The 19,403-nt window shown below is 39.8% G+C and overlaps 2 protein-coding genes across 2 annotated transcripts in view; both read left to right on the forward strand.

The window, feature by feature from the left end:
- LOC128076149 (maternal embryonic leucine zipper kinase-like) overlaps positions 1–19,403 on the forward strand; it is a 226,301-nt gene that overhangs the window by 192,466 nt on the left and 14,432 nt on the right. The gene's annotated exons all lie outside the window — the stretch shown is intronic.
- SLITRK2 (SLIT and NTRK like family member 2) lies at positions 1,941–18,631 on the forward strand. Its single transcript, XM_052673516.1, has 2 exons — positions 1,941–2,229; positions 2,600–18,631. Exon 2 carries the CDS (start codon positions 2,643–2,645, stop codon positions 5,214–5,216), a length of 2,574 nt encoding a protein of 857 aa, XP_052529476.1. The 5' UTR covers positions 1,941–2,229; positions 2,600–2,642; the 3' UTR covers positions 5,217–18,631.

Raw genomic sequence — 19,403 nt, forward strand, 5'->3', positions numbered from 1 at the left:
CTATTTTCCTTCTTTAAATCCCCATTTCTCCTCCTACAACAGCAGTTATTATATGGATACATTTGCAGTGTAATGGAATCATTATCATCTCTGTGTATTATTACTGTTTCAATCCCTTAACACTCTGTTCCTTCCATCCCACAGGATGCTGGTAATTACTACTGAGGCATGCCATTTGTACACTTTCCCTTCCCAGGCAGCTTCAGCAGTTAACACAAATGCATTTCCCATGTACTAGTAAAAACAGGCAAGCTTATGTGGACCCATGAGCCACTTTCAGGACATGACCCTTGCCCACCAAGCTGCATAGCACCAAACCTCACAGCCACGTACATGCGAGTTGAGAAGGCCATGCTATGGAGGACTGTCTGGGGACAATGCAGGGAAGGCAGGTTACAGCAACATGTGTGTGCCTCTGCTGCATGTCCAGGTGGGAAAGGGTACATCTGAGCATACTCCCTTCAATAAAACAAATTCAACCTGAGCCCAGTTCTTCCTTCTCCCCTTAGGTTCGTGCCCCTCCTGTAAGATGAGGAATATTCTGAAACTGGTGCAATTTTTCTTCATCTTTTGATAATGTATTCTAATGCTGAAAGAGAAATTAAACATAAAACAAACAAAAAAACTTCCAGCAAAATAATCTGGCTGCTGCTGTGTTAGTGCTATAAAACTCTATATCTGCTACAGTGATCTTCCCTGATCTTAGCCAGTTTTGCTCCTGAACTCAGCTGGACAAACATGGTTTGAAAGGAGCAGCATCTCAAAATCCCAGTCTTGTCAAGCTTGGTGCAGCACCACCTCAACAGCACACTCCAGAGCAGGATACTCCTTTTTTTTTTCTACAACTTCTCCACATTTTAAGTAGGGAGGCTTTAGCAGCTCCGATCTTAAATCCCAACTTCAGTACTTCCCTGCTCAGCAGCTCTGCAAAGGCATATGAGATGGCTTTTGCAGGGTGCTGCTGCTGTTCCTAATTTCAGGTAAGAACAGGCAATGCATTTTTGATACCTCTAAAGTGTGGGCTCTGATACTTAATGGTTAAAAACTAATACAAAATGACAGCACCAATCTTGCCAAGTCCAGCAGTCTTTGGCAGCAAACCTGTATAATCTAGAGACTAAATTCTTCTAACTCCCTATAAAAAAATCCTTTAATAATGCAAACTGCTGTATTAGCACTTTAAAAATTTATCGTGCATTTTCTTTCTTTTTTTTTCTCCCAGTATGAACCCAAAATTTTATGTTCTTGAGGGAGAGCAATCTCTTCTATCAAACATGCATTTGTGCCTTGAGCACGGTGCATAAGCAAAGTCACAATAACCCACATCCAGTATCTTGTTCTTGTAAAATACAGCCAAATACTATCCCATTACACCGCGATTTGGCAGCGAGACAGCTCCAGGCAGTGGGAATAGTCACGCTGGATGTGGTCTCGTTGTTCAGCACTCGGGCGAGCTTTCCAGAGAGCGGAGCCAGCCGAGTCGGCGGAAGGTGCTGAATCCCCATGGCTGACAGCGAGTGTCCCCGCGGCGAGGAGCGCTCGGGGAAGGGAGCTGCGCGGCGAGGGGAGAACTGCTGCCAGATCCAGGTTTTGCAGCACCCCTGCTCCGAGAGCCGGACTGTGTGCGCGTGTGTGCGGCTCGCCAGCTGGCAGGTGCCGAGGAAGCTGGCTGACATGCTATTCTAAAAGCACAGCTTTAGAGACGCGGGGCCAAAACTCCGGCCGCAGGTACCTCCGCTCACCGCCGTGCTCCGAGCACTTCAGATTGCCGGAGAGCTCCCGCGGCGAGCTACCGAGCCGGAAGCGGAGCTGCCTGCGAGAGCGGCCGGGGGAATGCGGGGGGGGGGGGGGGGGGGGGGGGGGGGAGGGGGGGGGGAGGTCGGGAAGGGGGGGCTGGGAGAAACGTGTCCCCCACGCCCCCGACGTGACGTCAGCGCCGCTCCGTGCGGGGCAGCCAGCAAACGATCCGCGCCGCGTCGCGCTCTGCGTAGAGCTGTCCGCGCTCTCGCAGCGGCGCAGCCGCCGCTCCTCGCCCGCAGCCCAGCAGAACTTCCCGTCCCGCAGAGGCCGGGACAGCACTGCGCGGGCACTGCCTTGCCCCGCCGGGCTCTTCCTGAGGTGGGCGGCGGGCGATGCCTCTTCCCGCCGGGTGCCTGGCTCCCGGGGCGCGGCGGCGGCGCTCAGCGGCGGCCCCTGCCCCTGCTGCCTGCTCGGGCACGCCGAAAGCAGGTAGGAGCTGGGGAACGGAGCCACTCCGGAGCGTAGGGAGGCTCGGAAAGGATCGGTCCTGGGAAACCCTGTAGCTGCCGGGATGGGGGCAGGGAGTGCTGTCGATGGCTTATTCTCCTCCTCCCACCTATGCGCCCACCCCCCCACTCTCCTTCCCCGTTTAAAATAACGACTAGGGAATGGAATTGCGGGCAGCGCTGGGATCCCGGCTTTCCTAGAACGTCTCCGCGAGCAAAAAGTGGGCTGAGGGAGGAGTTTTGCTAATCGTTGCCTTGCTGCCCCCTTAAAACCTGCTTTGCCCTCCCCTTGCAGCTTTGCTCCTGGCCGTTTTCATTGGGCGTTTCTTCTTTCTCTTTACCTTCCTCAAAAGGTTTGACTGTAGGTACTAAAGCAGGGATCAACGGCGCATAAAGATGCTGAAGGGTGTTTGGTTGCTCAGTTTGTTAACAGTGGCTGGGATCTCGCAGATAGAAAGTCGCAAACCTGCCAAAGACATTTGCAGCAAGAGCCGCTGCCCTTGCGAGGAGAAGGAGAACGTACTAAACATTAATTGTGAAAACAAAGGATTTACAACCATCAGCCTCCTCCTGCCACCACCATCCAAGATCTACCAGCTTTTCCTCAATGGGAACGCGCTGACCCGCCTGTTCCCCAATGAGTTTGTCAACTACTCCAACGCTGTAACCCTCCACTTAGGCAATAACGACATGCAGGAGATCCACACCGGGGCCTTCAGTGGCCTCCGCACCCTCAAAAGGTTGCACCTCAATAACAACAAGCTGGAAGTGCTGAAGGAGGATACATTCCTGGGGTTGGAGAGCCTGGAGTACCTGCAAGCTGATTACAACTACATCAGTGCCATTGAGGCAGGGGCCTTCAACAAGCTGAACAAGCTCAAAGTGTTGATTCTCAATGACAACCTCCTGCTGTCCCTGCCCAGCAATGTCTTCCGCTTTGTGCTCCTTACCCACCTGGACCTGCGGGGGAACCGGCTGAAGATGATGCCTTTTGCTGGTGTGCTGGAGCACATTGGAGGCATCATGGAAATCCAACTGGAAGAGAACCCCTGGAACTGCACTTGCGATTTGCTGCCACTTAAGGCCTGGCTGGACACAATCACCGTGTTTGTGGGTGAGATAGTCTGTGAAACCCCTTTCAGGCTACATGGGAAAGATGTGACTCAGCTCACGAGGCAAGATCTCTGCCCTAGGAAAAGCTCCAGTGATTCAAACCAGAGGGAAAAGCACCCTGTCATCTCAGACCCACATGTCTCAAAGTTATTGCCCACAGCCAACTCTGCCATCAGTCCCACCAGAGCCCCAAAAGCCAGCCGCCCCCCCAAAGCCAGGAATCGCCCCACACCCCGTGTCACTGTGTCAAAAGATAGACAAATATTTGGACCTATCATGGTTTACCAGACAAAGTCTCCTGTGCCCATCACCTGCCCAGATGGCTGCATCTGTACTTCGCAGAGCTCAGACAATGGATTAAATGTGAACTGTCAAGAGAAAAAGATTAATAATATCTCTGAACTCCACCCTAAGCCAAACACTCCAAAGAAACTTTACCTTACCAGTAACTATCTGCAAGTCATTTATAGAGCCGATCTAGCAGAATACAGCTCTCTGGATTTGTTACATCTAGGAAACAACAGAATTGCAGCGATACAAGAAGGTGCCTTTACAAACCTCACAAGTTTACGCAGACTTTACCTTAATGGCAACTACCTTGAGATTCTGTACCCTTCTATGTTTGATGGGCTGCATAGCCTGCAATATCTCTACCTAGAGTACAATGTCATTAAGGAGATCCTGCCACATACCTTTGATGCTCTTAGTAATCTTCATCTGTTATTTCTCAACAACAACCTGCTCAGATCCCTGCCTGACAATGTCTTCGGTGGCACTTCCCTCACCAGACTCAACCTAAGAAACAACCATTTCTCACACTTGCCTGTGAGAGGAGTCTTAGACCGGCTGTCAGCTCTAATTCAGATCGACCTCCAGGAGAACCCCTGGGACTGCACATGTGACATTATGGGGCTGAGGAACTGGATTGAGCAAGTCACTGATCAAAACAGTCAGCAGTCAAATCCCCCTGTTGTTATCAATGAAGTCATATGCGAATCTCCGACCAAACACTCCGGAGAGCATTTAAAATTCCTGAGCAAAGAAGCCATCTGCCCAGAGAACCCCAACTTGTCAGAGTCATCTCTCCTGCCCATGAATCAGAACACAGATATGCCCCATCTCCTTGGTATCTCTCCCAGCTCCTATCCGGAAATACACACGGAAGTTCCACTCTCTGTCTTAATTTTAGGCTTGTTGGTTGTGTTTATTTTGTCAGTCTGTTTTGGGGCTGGTCTGTTTGTCTTTGTTCTCAAGCGCCGGAAAGGGGTGCAAAGCATGCCCAGCAGTGCAAACAATTTAGATATCAGTTCATTTCAGCTGCAGTACGGGTCTTACAACACTGAGACCCACGATAAAACCGAAGGACATGTTTATAACTACATTACCCCTCCTGTTGGACAGATGTGCCAAAACCCAATCTACATGCAAAAGGAAGGGGATCCAGTTGCCTATTACAGAAATCTCCATGAGTTTAGCTATAGCAGTCTTGACCACAAGAAGGAAGATCCCACCAGCCTTGCATTTACAATCACTGCAGCTGAATTACTGGAAAAGCAGTCCTCACAACGGGAACCAGAGCTGCTATATCAAAATATTGCAGAAAGGGTCAAGGAACTCCCCACTGGAGGATTAATTCACTATAATTTTTGCACCTTACCCAAAAGGCAGTTTGCCCCTTCATATGAATCAAGACGCCAAAACCAGGACAGGATAAATAAAACTGTTTTGTATGGAACTCCCAGGAAATATTTTGCAGAACAATCTAAACCAGAGCATCCTTTACTCCAAGGAAAGCTACAAACAGAACCAGACTACCTCGAAGTTCTGGAAAAACAAACTGCGATCAGTCAGCTGTGAGGGGGGCATTGGGAGAAAAAGAAAGATTGTTAAATGAGCTCAACATCACATTTGATTGATTCTGAACTCAGTGCTGATGTCATCTTTCGCATTCCAAACATTTTCACTTTGTAAATTAGGAAGTGAGAGAGAGAAATCAAACCCTTACTGCATAACATGGACATTATGTTGCTTTTGCAATATTTCCTTTAAGTTATTTCTATCTCTCTCTCCTTTTGACCTTTCTGTAGTAACTGTCATTGCAAATATATGTTTCTGTAATAGATCTTTCATAATTCTTGTTGATTTGGAAGGAAATGAGGAAGAGAGTCTTTCGTTTTTTTTTTTTTTTTCTGTTTTGTTTTGTTGTTGTTGTTTTGTTTTGTTTTATTTTTCATTTTGAGGTGGAAGCTTAATGTGGCACGTAGAAGATCTCCAAAGATCTTTTTCCTGGACTCTTGACTTTCTTTTGTAAATAATAATATACAGTACAATTACCATGTTTAGCCACTGGGAGTCACTGTCTTGTGTTAAAGTGCCTTTGCACTTTAAGTACATTATTACTTAATTTTTGCTCTTAGCTTTGATAAATTGAACCTATTTTAATGTGTTGTATTTTTGAATTAAAAAATAAATACCTTGTAAAATGGACTTATATGTCAGCTGCTTTAAATCAGAAGCTTTGATTTATAGAAAAGCTACACTTCTTTAAATGAATCTAGTTCTAGGGCCATAGAGACTAAACTGTAATTTATTGAGAATATATATATTTATTTTTCCCCTCTGGGTTTATTTAATGCAACTCACTGAAATCAGCTGAGGATTTAACAATGGACAGCTAAATGTAACAGCTCACTGATAAAAGACGTTTAACCAAGCAATTAGTGTCCTTAATTTATTGCACTGCAGTTCTAACACAGTAATGTTCAGAGGTTTAAGATTATTTTCTTATTTAAGAAGGCATTACTCACAAAATTTATGCATTGAATTGGGTATTTTTATATATTATATGACAGTTGATATTTGTAATTTGACTGAAACTAAAATGTCCTGCTTCAAGATACAGCTCTCTTTTTTTTTCTTTCTTTTTTTTTTTTTTTTTTTTTTTTGGCAGGGACACCAGCAGGGGTCATCCCATGCCTCATTAATTTTGTTAACATACAGGCAAATGAATCAACACCAAAACTAAAATATGAACCTAAGTCTCTCCATCCCTCCAAATTAAGGTAGCAGAGCTCAGCAATGTGCATCATACTAACTTTCGGTTGTCTGAATTGTGTCAAATTTTCTGTCTCTAAAGCAGAAGTAATACTGCAGTAATTCTAATCTCCTAGGAAACATTTAAATCCATTATCTTAAATTTTATAAAATGCTTTAAGTTAACTGCATTCACTTGGCATTCATTTTCTTAGAGCCATCGGTGCACAAATGCAGTATGTCTTCTCCTTTCCCATTAACTCAGGCCTGTTTTACTTCAACCTTTGCCTTATCACCTTCAATTTACATTACCTTCCTGGAGGATATTGAACTCATTTTTATTAACAAGTCAAAATTTATTGCACCTTATTAGCTTCTAAATAATTTTTAGATGCAAACAGTATTGTGTGATTTAAACAAACAGCCCTTATTTGCAACAAAACCAGTTTTGTCTATTGTAAATCCTTATGCAACTGGGATGGTGATCTGCATATAAAGTAGGCCATGCTTTTCAATTCCTTATTAAAGCAATTGATGGAGTCTGAAAGAAGCACACTGTTTCCTTCTCATAAATAGGTTACTGCACATAATAATCCTTTATTATCCTGCAGAGATTGAAGTGGCCTCTGCTGACTGATTTTTAGAGCTTTACTATAGTTAGAAATACAGTATGTACAGCCTGAGAAATTTTCAGCGATAGCATTTGAGCTATAAATGACTACAATCAATGTTGTTCTAATGAAGACTGCCAAAAGGAAGTCACTTTATGTATATAAAGAACTAGAGAGGCTTTCAGTGTGCATTGCCAGATATCTGAGTCATTCAGCAAACTGTCTTCTAATGATTGATGTGACATCTGAGTACATTACCATGCTAACATGTCAGTTCTTTATGCTCCAAGCCCATAGCATCTATGGCTGTCCATTAGGTCAGGTTTAAAACTGAAGTGCCACAATGAAGTACGGAAGAAACAGTCTTCAAAATCGTCTCACTTCAAGAAGTTGAAATGGTATCACATTAGATGAATTGAGAACATTTTGACTAAAATATCATCCATCTTTGAGTGAGGCATTTGTCTGAAATGTGGCCATTCTGTTATGGCTCCTTTCCCTGTGTGCTTAAAAGCATTTACTGCTTAGAAAAGTAGAAGGATGATTTTAAAGCATTTTACGCTATTAACTCTTTCCATATATGATTCTAGTATTGCCTGAAAAACAAGTAGTGCTATATCTGGCACTATAGCAGCTAGCATATTATTGTCTGCTGCTCTTTAGCATACCAGAACCAATTACAGGGTTTGGCTTTTTGCTCAGATTTTTTTTTTTTTTCCTACAAAAATAAGCTTTCAGTTTTATATTACTTTTGAACAACAGACAGAGATATTTGATTTGCTTAGTAACTTCGTTTATTTTGTTTACTCGTTTGAACCTGACTATTTTTCATGCTTATTTGGGAACACAGCAATATTTTACACAGGTTGCAGTTGCTTTACACTGCCTTTTCTGTTGGGATTTCCTTAGTGACTTGATTTTGTTTTGCATCATCATTACCAACTTAAAAATCATTATAGCTTTAGATCCTCTGTGTTTGGTTTTATATTCTCCAGCTGATGTCTATGAAATAATTGTTTTCAGAAGGTGTATAGGTGACAGATTTCTTTTCAGTTATGCTTAAAGAGATTGGTTTAACAGGGAAAGTGTGTTGGCAGCTTCTGCCCAGAAGGGCTCTACATTTCTTTTGCTGTGCAGTCCTGTAATCTGCTGCTTGTTATGGGAATGCGGTTTGCCTGAGTAATGGCGCAATAATGAGTGAAACAAATTTCCTTCATAGCTTGAAAGTTTAAGCTGTGAAAAATTATGTAACCTGTGGTTGTTTTTTGTTTGTTTGTTTGGTTGGTTGGTTGGTTCATTTTTTTTTTACCCAAGGAAAATAGGATGCAAATTTTTTCGTCCTTCCTTTTCATTTGTGAGAGTACATAAAACAGTCTTTACAGAAACTATGACAGTGCCAAATGAAGCAGTATGAAAACTGCATAGTTATCTTGAGAGCAAATAAGGGATAGTATACATCCAATGCATGAATACACTTTTGAGAAGGACATCATTCTATATAAGTATGAAGTAAAGCTTGACAAAGTACAGTCTTAGAAACCGGATTTCAATAAGTGACTTCAGTTGTAAAGTGGAAACAGATGCTAACCTTACACTACCAGTACTCAAACTGCCCCATGTTTCCTAGGCAGACATCTGTCTCCTAAGACAATTACGTGGTTTTGCCAGTAGTAGAGCACACCTAGAGGATGGCACATTAATTGCCTTTTTCTGCTGACAAAGCAAGTGCTACTTTTTTCTAACCTGCAGGTCTACTGCAAAACCAAATGCCGCTTGGGAGACCTCTTTCTTTCAGTCTCCCTTTCCCAACAGATTTAATCCTTTCACATCCAGCATTTGCTCATTTCCTCCCTCACTTCTGATTTCTGTACTTCACAAGTCCTCAAAGTGTAGTACACCAACCTTCCCTCTCACTGTCCATCTGGGTGCTTTTCTTTTCTTCCTCAGTTAGCTCTAGAAGAACTGTTTCAGTGTTGAAGGGAATTAAAGACCCTACTCCATTGGGAGCCCTTACCTCTTCCCATAGCTATTAAAATTCAGAATTAAAGTAGTTGTTTTAGGGTCTCTAGAGTCAATAAAAAAAACCCAGGCCATTCAAATGCGACTTATTCCCTCCCAAAATATATAGCACAAACTGAGCTTCAAATACACCTGCTTTTCAACTTTAGCTGTCTGGGGATTATAAATTGAGTATTTATTAGATGGCTATAATTCCTTCACAGATTTAGCTTTTAGCCAGTGAGCTTGATCATTTTCTAGCATTTCCACGTATTATTCTAATGAGCAAGACATTTTCATACTGTCTATGATAGAAATGTTCCCAGTGCAGTTTGGTCAGTGCCTTGTTTCAGTCAAAGGAACTGGCTTTTAATAGCACATTTGTGCTGATAGGCAATTACATTGTGTGGTTTATTTAGTTTTCTTTTTCTTCCCATTTTCTATCTACTTTCGAGTTTGTGAAATGAAAATCAAACTTTAAAAAAGTTAGCAGCTGTAATTAGTGGTGTCAGTGTAAGTATACCAGCAAGTTAAATTGCCCAAATGTAAGTCTTCTTGTATACGAATACAAATGCCATAATTTTGAACTGCTCATGAGTGAAATGAGATACTGGAAATGTTAATGAAACTATTTAGGCTCTTGCAGGCTAATCACTGGTACAGTTTATGATTTTTCATATTAGCGTTCTTGTAGACAGTAAATGCCACTTAATAGAGACAAAAGAAAAAAACTATTTCCCAAAGCTCCCCCCCAGAAAACCTGTACATCTCCCAGACCAACAGATAAATTAACTTATGCAGATGATATGACATTTCTTGAATTTTTCCCCTCAGTTTTTCAAAGTAGTCTGTAGGAGAAGTACAAAGTTATTCTTTCATCAGAGGATCATTAAGTCCTTTGTGGTTATTGATCTCATAGCTTTTCTGGGCACAAGGCCAGTCATTTTGACCAAAGTTCTTAATCCCAGCTAATGAGGGAGATGGTTAATGAGATGGTTGTTTTTGTTGTTGGAGTGTTGGTTGGATTTTCTGAGGTTGCAGATTAACATATTTATGAATACAGATGAATAGATCATTTGGAATGAAAGACATGTTGAAGCTACAATTGAAGAACCAACCATTCTAAAGATCAAATGGATTCAAGAGTATGAGAGAAGTCTGAAAAACAAGATGATAGAATTAGTTTTCTTCCTGAGATCGTAAACATGGAGGACCCCTATTTGAGTACAGCAGCAGCTTTTGTTACATAGTATTTAAGATTTAAAGGAGTGAAATTAGAGGGCAGATGCATCTCCATTATCTTCAATGATGTTCAGGTAACTAAAGCATTTCGAATGCGGTTCTCATCTCTGATTGTTAGCTTATTTGTCCATGCATCTAATTATCATTGTTAATGTGCTATGCTTTCTCAGAGTAATCAGTGGGAAGCTCAGAAAAGTACAGATACTTGCAGTCTTTCCAAATCTTTTTTATCTATGTTTTTAAAATACAGTGGATGAACAATTTGTTTAATTAATGCAACAGTCTTATAACTTGAAGGGATCTTTGCAAAATCTAACATTTCAGCAAACTGTTCAAATCAATATATGTGGTTGATTACAAAAGAACAACACATAATGATATTGCCAATTTTAAAAAGGAAACTGGCATTATCATTTACCAGTTCAGAAAATTTATGTTGGTGTTTGCAGCATGAAGGCAATTGCACCAACAATGTGTGTGTGCAGTACGACATCAGGTTTCTGTATGGTGGCAGAACAAGTATAGATTTCTGTCTTAGCAACACAGATTTCTTGTATCTTCTTTTTGCATTGCTCCTGAGAGCCAGAAGTGCTAGGCACCAATTATCTTCTGTGTAGGAGGCAGTAGGCAGTACAGCCATTTTAAGAATGCTGTCTGCATTGGAAAAGGCACTGCTAATGTATATAGACCTGTTGCAATTATCTCCTCTTGAGAGAAGAGCTATTTTAGTACAAAAGATTAGAACATAATCCGCCTGAAATCACTGGTAATATGTCAGAACCTATTTTAAGACATCTTGATTTTTGTTTTGAGAGGGAGAGGTGTTGGAGTTGAGGCAGATTTTTCCAGTGTTATATATTTTTTTCATTTCTCCACGTATTTTTTGACTGACTTCAGTCTATGCCAGCCTCTTATCTGGACAGCTAAAATCAATAGAAAAAAAATTGAGAACTGTGAAAATGCAGTGACTATGTAAATTCTCTTCTAATCACAGAAGAGCAATATAATAACAAAGCAAGATTGTCACAGGTTTTTAAAGGTTTTAAACTGGGCGACTGGGCAATTCAGGTGTAAATGCAGATTACCTTTCTTCGCTTTGCACCTGAATGGCCTCAAGCGAATTCCTCCAGGACTGGTATTAGTGACAAGAATCTCACCTAACACAGGCGGTCTCTTCAGCGCCAGTGGGAGAAGAGAGAGAGAGCCTCTTTTGTCTTATTACATAAAATGCCATCTCGGGGTCTTTCAGCCTGCATCATTCACATAAATCTGAAGTCAGCATACTCCCAGTTTGTGCCTGAGTCACTAGTATCAGATTTTCAGTAGTTTGAGTATGGTGAGATGTTGGTGAAAAACCCATTTATGTGGCCAACATCCTAAACGCAATCATCTCCCATTCTCCTGGGAGGGAAAGGTTTTGTTTGGAAGATCAAGTTTGTCATATGTCTGCTAAATTTTACAACTAGAGTATTCCTTATTGTATTCTTGCTGAGCAGGAAAATGGTATGTATTTAGTTAAGTCTTCGTTTTCGTTATCTTCTTTCACAAGTAGCCAAGTTCCTCCGTACTGGGGCAGTTGGGACTTGAACTGCTCGGTAGTTTCAGAAACTCAGCAATCCACTCTAGTGAGCAAAGCCTTGGCTAAACCTTACTGCTCTCCTCACATCTGTTGTGCTCTGCTGAGTACTCATCTCTTCACATGTATTCCAGCTTGAAACACAGAAACATCAATAAATTTCTATGGAAAACTTAAAAACATTGAGCTAACATATTTAAAATACAGAAGAGTGGGGATAATAGGCCAGAAAAAGCACTTCAGATTTTCTGTGCTTTTTCCAAAGGTTTTAGGGAGGCTTATTACAAATACAAATGAGTCAAAAGGAAATCTAACAATACATCTGTGTGAATTCTATGTGTATTTCTATGCCAGAATGAGTTATTAGGAGGAGATAGACAGTAATGGTCTTAACTATCATGATATTTAAATGAGACTCCCAGAAAGACGAGAACTTCAGCACTGATCCTTTGAACAGTTTGATGCAAGTGCCTATTGGCTGTGGAACTTCTGGAGAGAAATAGCCATTATCAAATATGCTGGACAGTTCTCTTGTATAGCTGAGAAACCAAAGCCTAAAGTTATACAAAATTGATGCAACTCAGTCATATGCATGGCTTATGTGAAAAGACAATAATAAGAGTGGAAATGTGTCACTCCTTAGTTGGAAGTGTAGTTTCCGGTTTTTGATTTCTGAGACCTTATTTACCATCCCTTCTATTTTATAAACTACTTACCAGAACTGAGTGCATAATTCTTAATTATTAATGTGGCCTCTTTTTTCATTAATCAGTACTTTAAAATTTGTTTGCTGGTGGTTTATGTTTTCCTTGGCTTCCTGTTGTCCTCCAAATAATGTGTGGGAATGATACCTAGCTGAAGAGTGCTAATGGATGATTCATAGTGGGTACCTAAAATTGAACTATTTTGTTCATATTACTGCATTAATCTATTTTCACTACATACTGAGGCAGTGAGCCTGCTTAAGAGATCATTGGCTGGGAATTTAGAAATTAATGTTCTCTTTTCAGTTCTGCCAATGATCTCGAAAAACGCCTACCTGCGTATCCATGCTTTAAAGAGTGGGATGATGTTTCTTGTCTTAGTCTAGTGAGATTTACTGATGAAAATGCTAAGTGTAATTGTTTTTCAAAACAAGTGATTATAGCTTGTAGCTTTATCCATATACAGTGGTAGTATTTCTTCTTTCCTTGCCATCTGTTACTCTATGAATGTGATGTAGACACAAAATTTCAGATTTTGCTTAGTTTTCTGTTTTACAAAAAAGAAACAGCAAAAATTATTTAGTACAGAAAAAATTATTCACTTCATATGAAGAGACGCAAATGAAATGAGGAAAAATATAGTTTGTTCTTATACTTCCAAATATGCATGGAATCCTATCTCCTAAATTTCTATGTATTCAATCATATTATTTGTGCTTCTACTCAATGGAATCCTTTCAGCAATATTTCTTAACATACCAGTTATTTTTCACTTTTTTTTTTCACATGAAGTCAATTTGACTGTTGCAGACAATTTTTATGCTAGCAAGAGAGCCAAAAGAGGCTCTAAGTGGCAGACAGCTGCTGAAATAAGAACCTGACAGTCAGGGGAAAGAATATTCATTCATTCATTCATTTCTGTCTCTTTCCTGTGTTATATACTGTCTCCTTTTTTCTACTCCATAATTATATGTAATTATTCTCTTGCCCACTAAATATAGGATATAAAAATGTTTTCCATATTAGAGCCCAACTACAAGACTATGAAATCCAACTATTTGTGTTGTGTTCTCCAGTAAGAAAGACCACAATTTTCAACAGTCGGTCATCTATGACGTGTGGATGTGTCATCCCTAGCAGTCTGAGGATGCTTCTACACAGCAGAGATCTGATCTATGAATCTAGGACTAAATGCTCCTAGAATCTGTGACATTATACTCATTTAATGCAACTAAGCTATAATTTCATCTCCATCTTTCAGTTGTGTTTTGATTACTCTATTGAATTCATCCACTTATTAGTTGTGTTACTCAGATATATGATTAGATTTTGTGTCCATCCAAGTTTTAGCCCATTAAGACTGATACTCTCACTTTTGTTGCTTATTATTGAAATCAAACATTGTTCCTGGCTTCTAGACCATAAATTACATGGTGAACTTTTTTGCATTTGAAAAAAGTTCATTTTTACATGAACTTTTTTGCATGGTAATCCCACACTCACCTTTATACTTTCAGATAATTTGCCATTGTTTATAGACCATTTGTATAAAACATACAGCACACTGTACACCATGAACTGTTTCTGCCCATTCAGGTGTCCTACAAACCATTGTGGGCCTGCAGAAGTATATCAGAAGCAGTAGCTGGAATAGTCCTTCAGAGGCTTATTCTCTGGAAGTTCTGGGAAAAATCTGGATTATGAAAGCAAATATTCAATGATTCTTTTTGTTATGTCCATCTTAGATATTTTAGACATTAACTTTGCTGTCCTAGGAATAATAGGTGATGTTTAAGTTAGCTCCCTAGCTGCTAGGAAGAGTGTCATGTTAAATCTATGTGAAGAAACTGAAGATGCAGCCACAGTTGTGGATCTCTAAAACTAAGCAATCAGCATTTATATTGCTTGTGGACCAGCACTACAGGCAGTAGGTTCTTCACTTTAATTTCACTGTTTTGTAAGGAATGCACCTTGCTGCCATTTTGGAATTTTTAGTCAGATCTAAAAAAAATGAGAGATCTTTCAGAGTTCACACGTAGTTCTTTTGGGTATTTAAATGAATAATTTGTGCAATAAAGCCAGTTTTTATATTTAGGTATTTAGTTATCTACAAAAATATTAAGTAATACAAAATAATGAGATAGAAAGGCATATATATGTATTTTCCATTTGGTATTTCTTATTCTGAAAGATCAGAAGTGCTTAACAACTCTAACAAATCCATTCTGTTACCCTCAGAGTTTAGATATAAGTTTCTAATCAATGGCAACTGCACTTGTAACAGTAAATATACATTAAAAAAAAAAACCTAGTTATACAGTTTTGGGACAGGGACAAAGTCACAGTCAGAAAGTCTTTTTTTCCCATGTCTAGCCAAGCTGTTTCTTCTTCTTTATGAACAATACATTGTCTTCACCTAAAATATGTAATCTTATTATCATATAAATATTTATGCTATTTTAGAATCAGTCTTGGTCTTTTCACAATAGATAAGCTTCTTCCTGTTTTACTACAGTTAAAAAAAATCAATTTTCTGCAAATGTTCTGCCATTGTTTTATTTATCCTTTGCTTTTTGGTTTAGTGAAAAACTTGTAATTATTTCAACTTAATCAGACTCTGCTGAGGAAGATCTAAAGGTCATATTTCCCACATGCTAGGAGTCTGATCATTGAAATTCACTTTTTTCTTTTCTTTTTATTTCCTTTTAATAAAGGAATGTACTGGGGGAAAAGACTCAGGTCAGTCTGGAATTATACAAGTGCAAGTCAGGAATAATTGAAAATGGTTTTGATCACTCTTTGAAATTCTAGATTAAGCAGTTTTGCTAATACTCAAAGAAATTCACTGGAACTTTTTGATTTATTGCACAATAGGTAGGAAGCTTATTTTCTTCTTCATGCTTTTACCCTGTCAATGGATATTTATTCTATAAGCAGGACTGACACAAAAAGTCTGAAATTGTCCACATTTTTCCCTTTGACCAACATTCTTTTGGTAAAGTGAGTACCATAAGGAGAGTGGTGTTAATCCTCTATGTTTAGCTTTCAAAAAATGCCTCACTGAAAGCTGTGAAAACTCTGAGCAAAATCAGCAAAACTTTTCAGGACTAGCTAGTTTCTTAAGACTTCTGGCTAACATATCCAGAACATTTGCCATTGTATGAGATTCCAATTTAATGATAAACGTAACAGTTGCTTCCAAATTAATATGAATGTGAAAATAATGTGGGCTTTACCCTTAGCTGAAGGAACTCAGTTTAGCAGTGTGGATTGCAATGCTGATTGCAAAGATGGTTCTCTGATCTGCTTGATTTTGTTAATTAATCGAGTTAGTTGAATTGACGAATTGAATTTTGTTGCCAGCAGGCTTAGCAGTCTGGCTGGGTAAGAGCCAGGCTGCTTCTGAAAAGAGATGTAGGGGACAGAAGTAGAAAAGCAACAGAGGAAGCATAGCCCTAAGCAAAGGTCGTGGCCATCAGGAATGTGAGCCCTCACTCCCATGTAGAGGAAAGCTCCTGCTGCCAAATGTGCCATCCCACCTCCCGTAGTGGGGTTTGGTATAATCAAAGCAAATAGTACAGACCTGGCCTTTTCACTTCCTCAAGAACAGCAGGCAGTGCATATGCTTCCAACCAATTACTATAGGTTGATATGTGCCATTCAAAGCTGCCTCTGTTCTCTTAAACTTGGCAAATTCGATAAGAAATTTAATAGACAGGTAGAGATCCCATGGCTAAGGAATTCATTCTGGAGTGCTCTGTTTCAGCTCACTGAAGAACAAGGCACACAGCTCTCCAGGTGTCTCCTTCAGGGGAACACAAGGAGCTTGCTCCTACCCTTGTTGCACTAAATTGTCACATGCAAAGAAAAACTACATCTAAGACACTTCAACAAGGGCACAGAGGAAGATAAATGTTAAAGTGGTTATAGAGAAGGAAGAATATTGCTGTTGCAAGCCAGTCTAATAGGAAAGATAGAAACTGGAATCCCAGATTACAGTCCCTTGAATGGTATATGTTGCAGCTCTGCTTGTGACAATGGGTACAGCTGCCACTGGCAAAAAAAAAAACAAAAAAACCACAAATCAGAGGCTTTCTGCATTTTCCAAAGTGTATTTTTTTTTATCACTGCTCATGCTGATTTGGAGTTCTCTCAAATTTACCCACTAAAAATCTGCCATGCTGTTCATGTACAAACAAGGGAAGCAAAATCTGGCACCACTTTCTTTTTAAGGGACCTAACTGTCTGAACAAATGAGATTCCCCTTTTGCTGCTACATTTGAAGATACTGGTAGAAGCAATGGGGTAAATCTATGCTGGATGAACATATTATTCTGAATGCAATTCGAGCCCCTGGGGAATAAAATCTGTTTGTCAGTGCCATCTTCTTAGCTCAGTATTGTTTCCCATAAGATTGTAAACATTAAGGACCACTTCTTCACATTATTTTTTCCCCCTCCAATTGTAAGTAGGAAAATAGGTAGTATTCCACTAGATTTTGTTTCCTCTTCTATGAACATCATTGTGTTTGTAAATAAACTTATTTTAAAATGGAGAAACTAAAAAAGGTAGAAAAGATGGAGAACATCACATAGATAGATTTTTCATTTATCAACTGAATTTATTTTGGTCACAGATGCATGAAACCAGAAACTTGGTGTGATGGGACTCCCTGAGGACCTCAAAATTCAAAGAATAGATGATTCCCCTGATTTTTGTACAGTAATATTGCTAGGACACACATTCCTGTCATGCAAGACAGACCCTCTTAACAATGGCAGAAGCCCAGACACATGAATGTTTTGAAACAAAGAACAGGAATCTGGATGGATAGAGCTGGATGTGTAGTTAGTGATTTCTAAGGTGAAAAGTACACCAGGAAGCCTTTGTGAGGAAGACTCAGAGAAGACCCCTGCCCCTGATCACCAGCGAGCAGCACACAGGCGCAAAGAGGCAAGACGTATTATACACTGTAATATTATGATGAGTTCTCAGAATTGTTTAAGCTAGCTCAACTCACCTTTTGTGTATTCCTATGTATATGTATGATTTTGTACTATAAACAACCAACCAACAGGTGTTTCAATGTGCAGTTTAGGAGATATCCCGCTCGTACCTGGCGCTGTAAAAACATACCTGCTTCATAACCTTATGTGGGTTATAGAGCTTGATTCTGCGTGTCACCTGTCTTCTTTATGAATGGGCTTGGCCCCAAGTGCCTTCTGATAGGACAGATGACACAAAGAACGCTGGCTTGTCACTGCCTTTGTGTGGATCACACACAACCACATAAAGAGGGTCACACAGAACCATTAATTTTTAAGTAAAGCTGCTCCTTGGAATCAGTAGTTAATTGTTTTTTATTATTATTATTTTTAATATTGTGTGTTGATCTACACTTTAAACGTTCAGTAAGTACATATACTGAATAGGGCAGTACTGTACTCTCTAATCCAGTGCAGCAGTGATATTAGGAGTGTGTTATTTGGCAGATTAATTATAAGTTCTACTGCTTCCACAAACAGCTTTATAATAGGGTTTCTTTTGCTGCTTGATTATGTCATTCATATGGAATTCATGTCATTTAACTGTACCTACCTAAGCATGAGGTCTTGTCTACTTCTATCATCTGTGTTCTTTTTGTGGTTAACAGGAGAAACGCAAGTTTTTTATCTTACACACTTCGGCAAATTGTCATTGCATGCCACTTACATCTTTGTGAGTTAGTTGGATTTCTCCCTGAATGAAATTAAAAATTAAAAGTCCTACTGAACAGAAAATAGATGAAACATCCAAAACAGTTCTTATATTTTCAAGTTTCTTGTAGAAACATGAATTGTCTGTGCTTTCAGTGTAAGGAGAAGAGTCAAGGGACAGAAGAAACAAATATTCTCTTTCTTATATCACATAACTCTTACGAACAGGGCACACAGTCAGTGCTATGCAGTACTCTATATCTCTTTTCTTCATGTCCCAACTACAAATTTAGGACTTGCTGAGCCCTTACTCTCCTCCACCATTTTCTCGTCTTGAAGAAACCTAGCACACATAATGCTGTACCACATTCTCAGTGTCTAAGCCCATATTTATCCCTTTTTTTTTTTTTTTTTTTTTTTTTTTTTAGCAAAAAGATCTAGCAATCTCAGAGTGGCAATCTTGTACTTCTCACATAGACTTAGACATCTCATGCATTCAGCTTCATAAAAGAGACAGGAGACACTGAAAGTCATTTAGAAGATGCCTAGGAGTTACTACCACAAGGGTCCTAGAGATGTTTTGGTACTGAACAGTGAACAATCAAGTGATTCTGCTGAATGCCACAAACCATGTTATTAATTCTACAGAAATTGCAAACAATTGCCAAATTGAGTAAAGCATCTAAAATGATTCTGCTTAACTAACCATTGTTTTATGTCTCTCATACCAGCTTTTGCTCATGGAATGACCTCATTTTGCCATTACTGCGATATAATCACTCACTCTTTTTGCATGTCCTTTTATAAATTGAAGTGCTTGGGAAGAAAAAGTAGCATTTTCAAAGGCTTGCTGGTGTCTAAATATTGAGCTGAACCAGGTGGTACTTCTTGGACAGCCATTCATAAAATAAATATAAAGCATTTGTAAGCAATTTATGCTCCTTTGTTTCTCAAGCTCTGAGTAGTTTAGCAAGACATTCCCAAATGTCCACTTTAGCACTGCAAACATGAAAATCTATTGAAAACAGTCTCATATTTTATCACAAACCATGCATGCACAAAGAGGCAGTGTCTCAGGTGTTCAGAGACTCCAGGAAGGGACAGACCACCTCTTGTTTCCTGGAATTTTCTGTCACAGGATGAAATCTCTCTCAGTCTCTCAGCTGCAACCTTTCTGAAATGCT

This window comes from Tympanuchus pallidicinctus, unplaced genomic scaffold (genome assembly GCF_026119805.1).
Source record: "Tympanuchus pallidicinctus isolate F22 unplaced genomic scaffold, pur_lepc_1.0 scaffold13, whole genome shotgun sequence".
Taxonomy (NCBI): domain Eukaryota; kingdom Metazoa; phylum Chordata; class Aves; order Galliformes; family Phasianidae; genus Tympanuchus; species Tympanuchus pallidicinctus.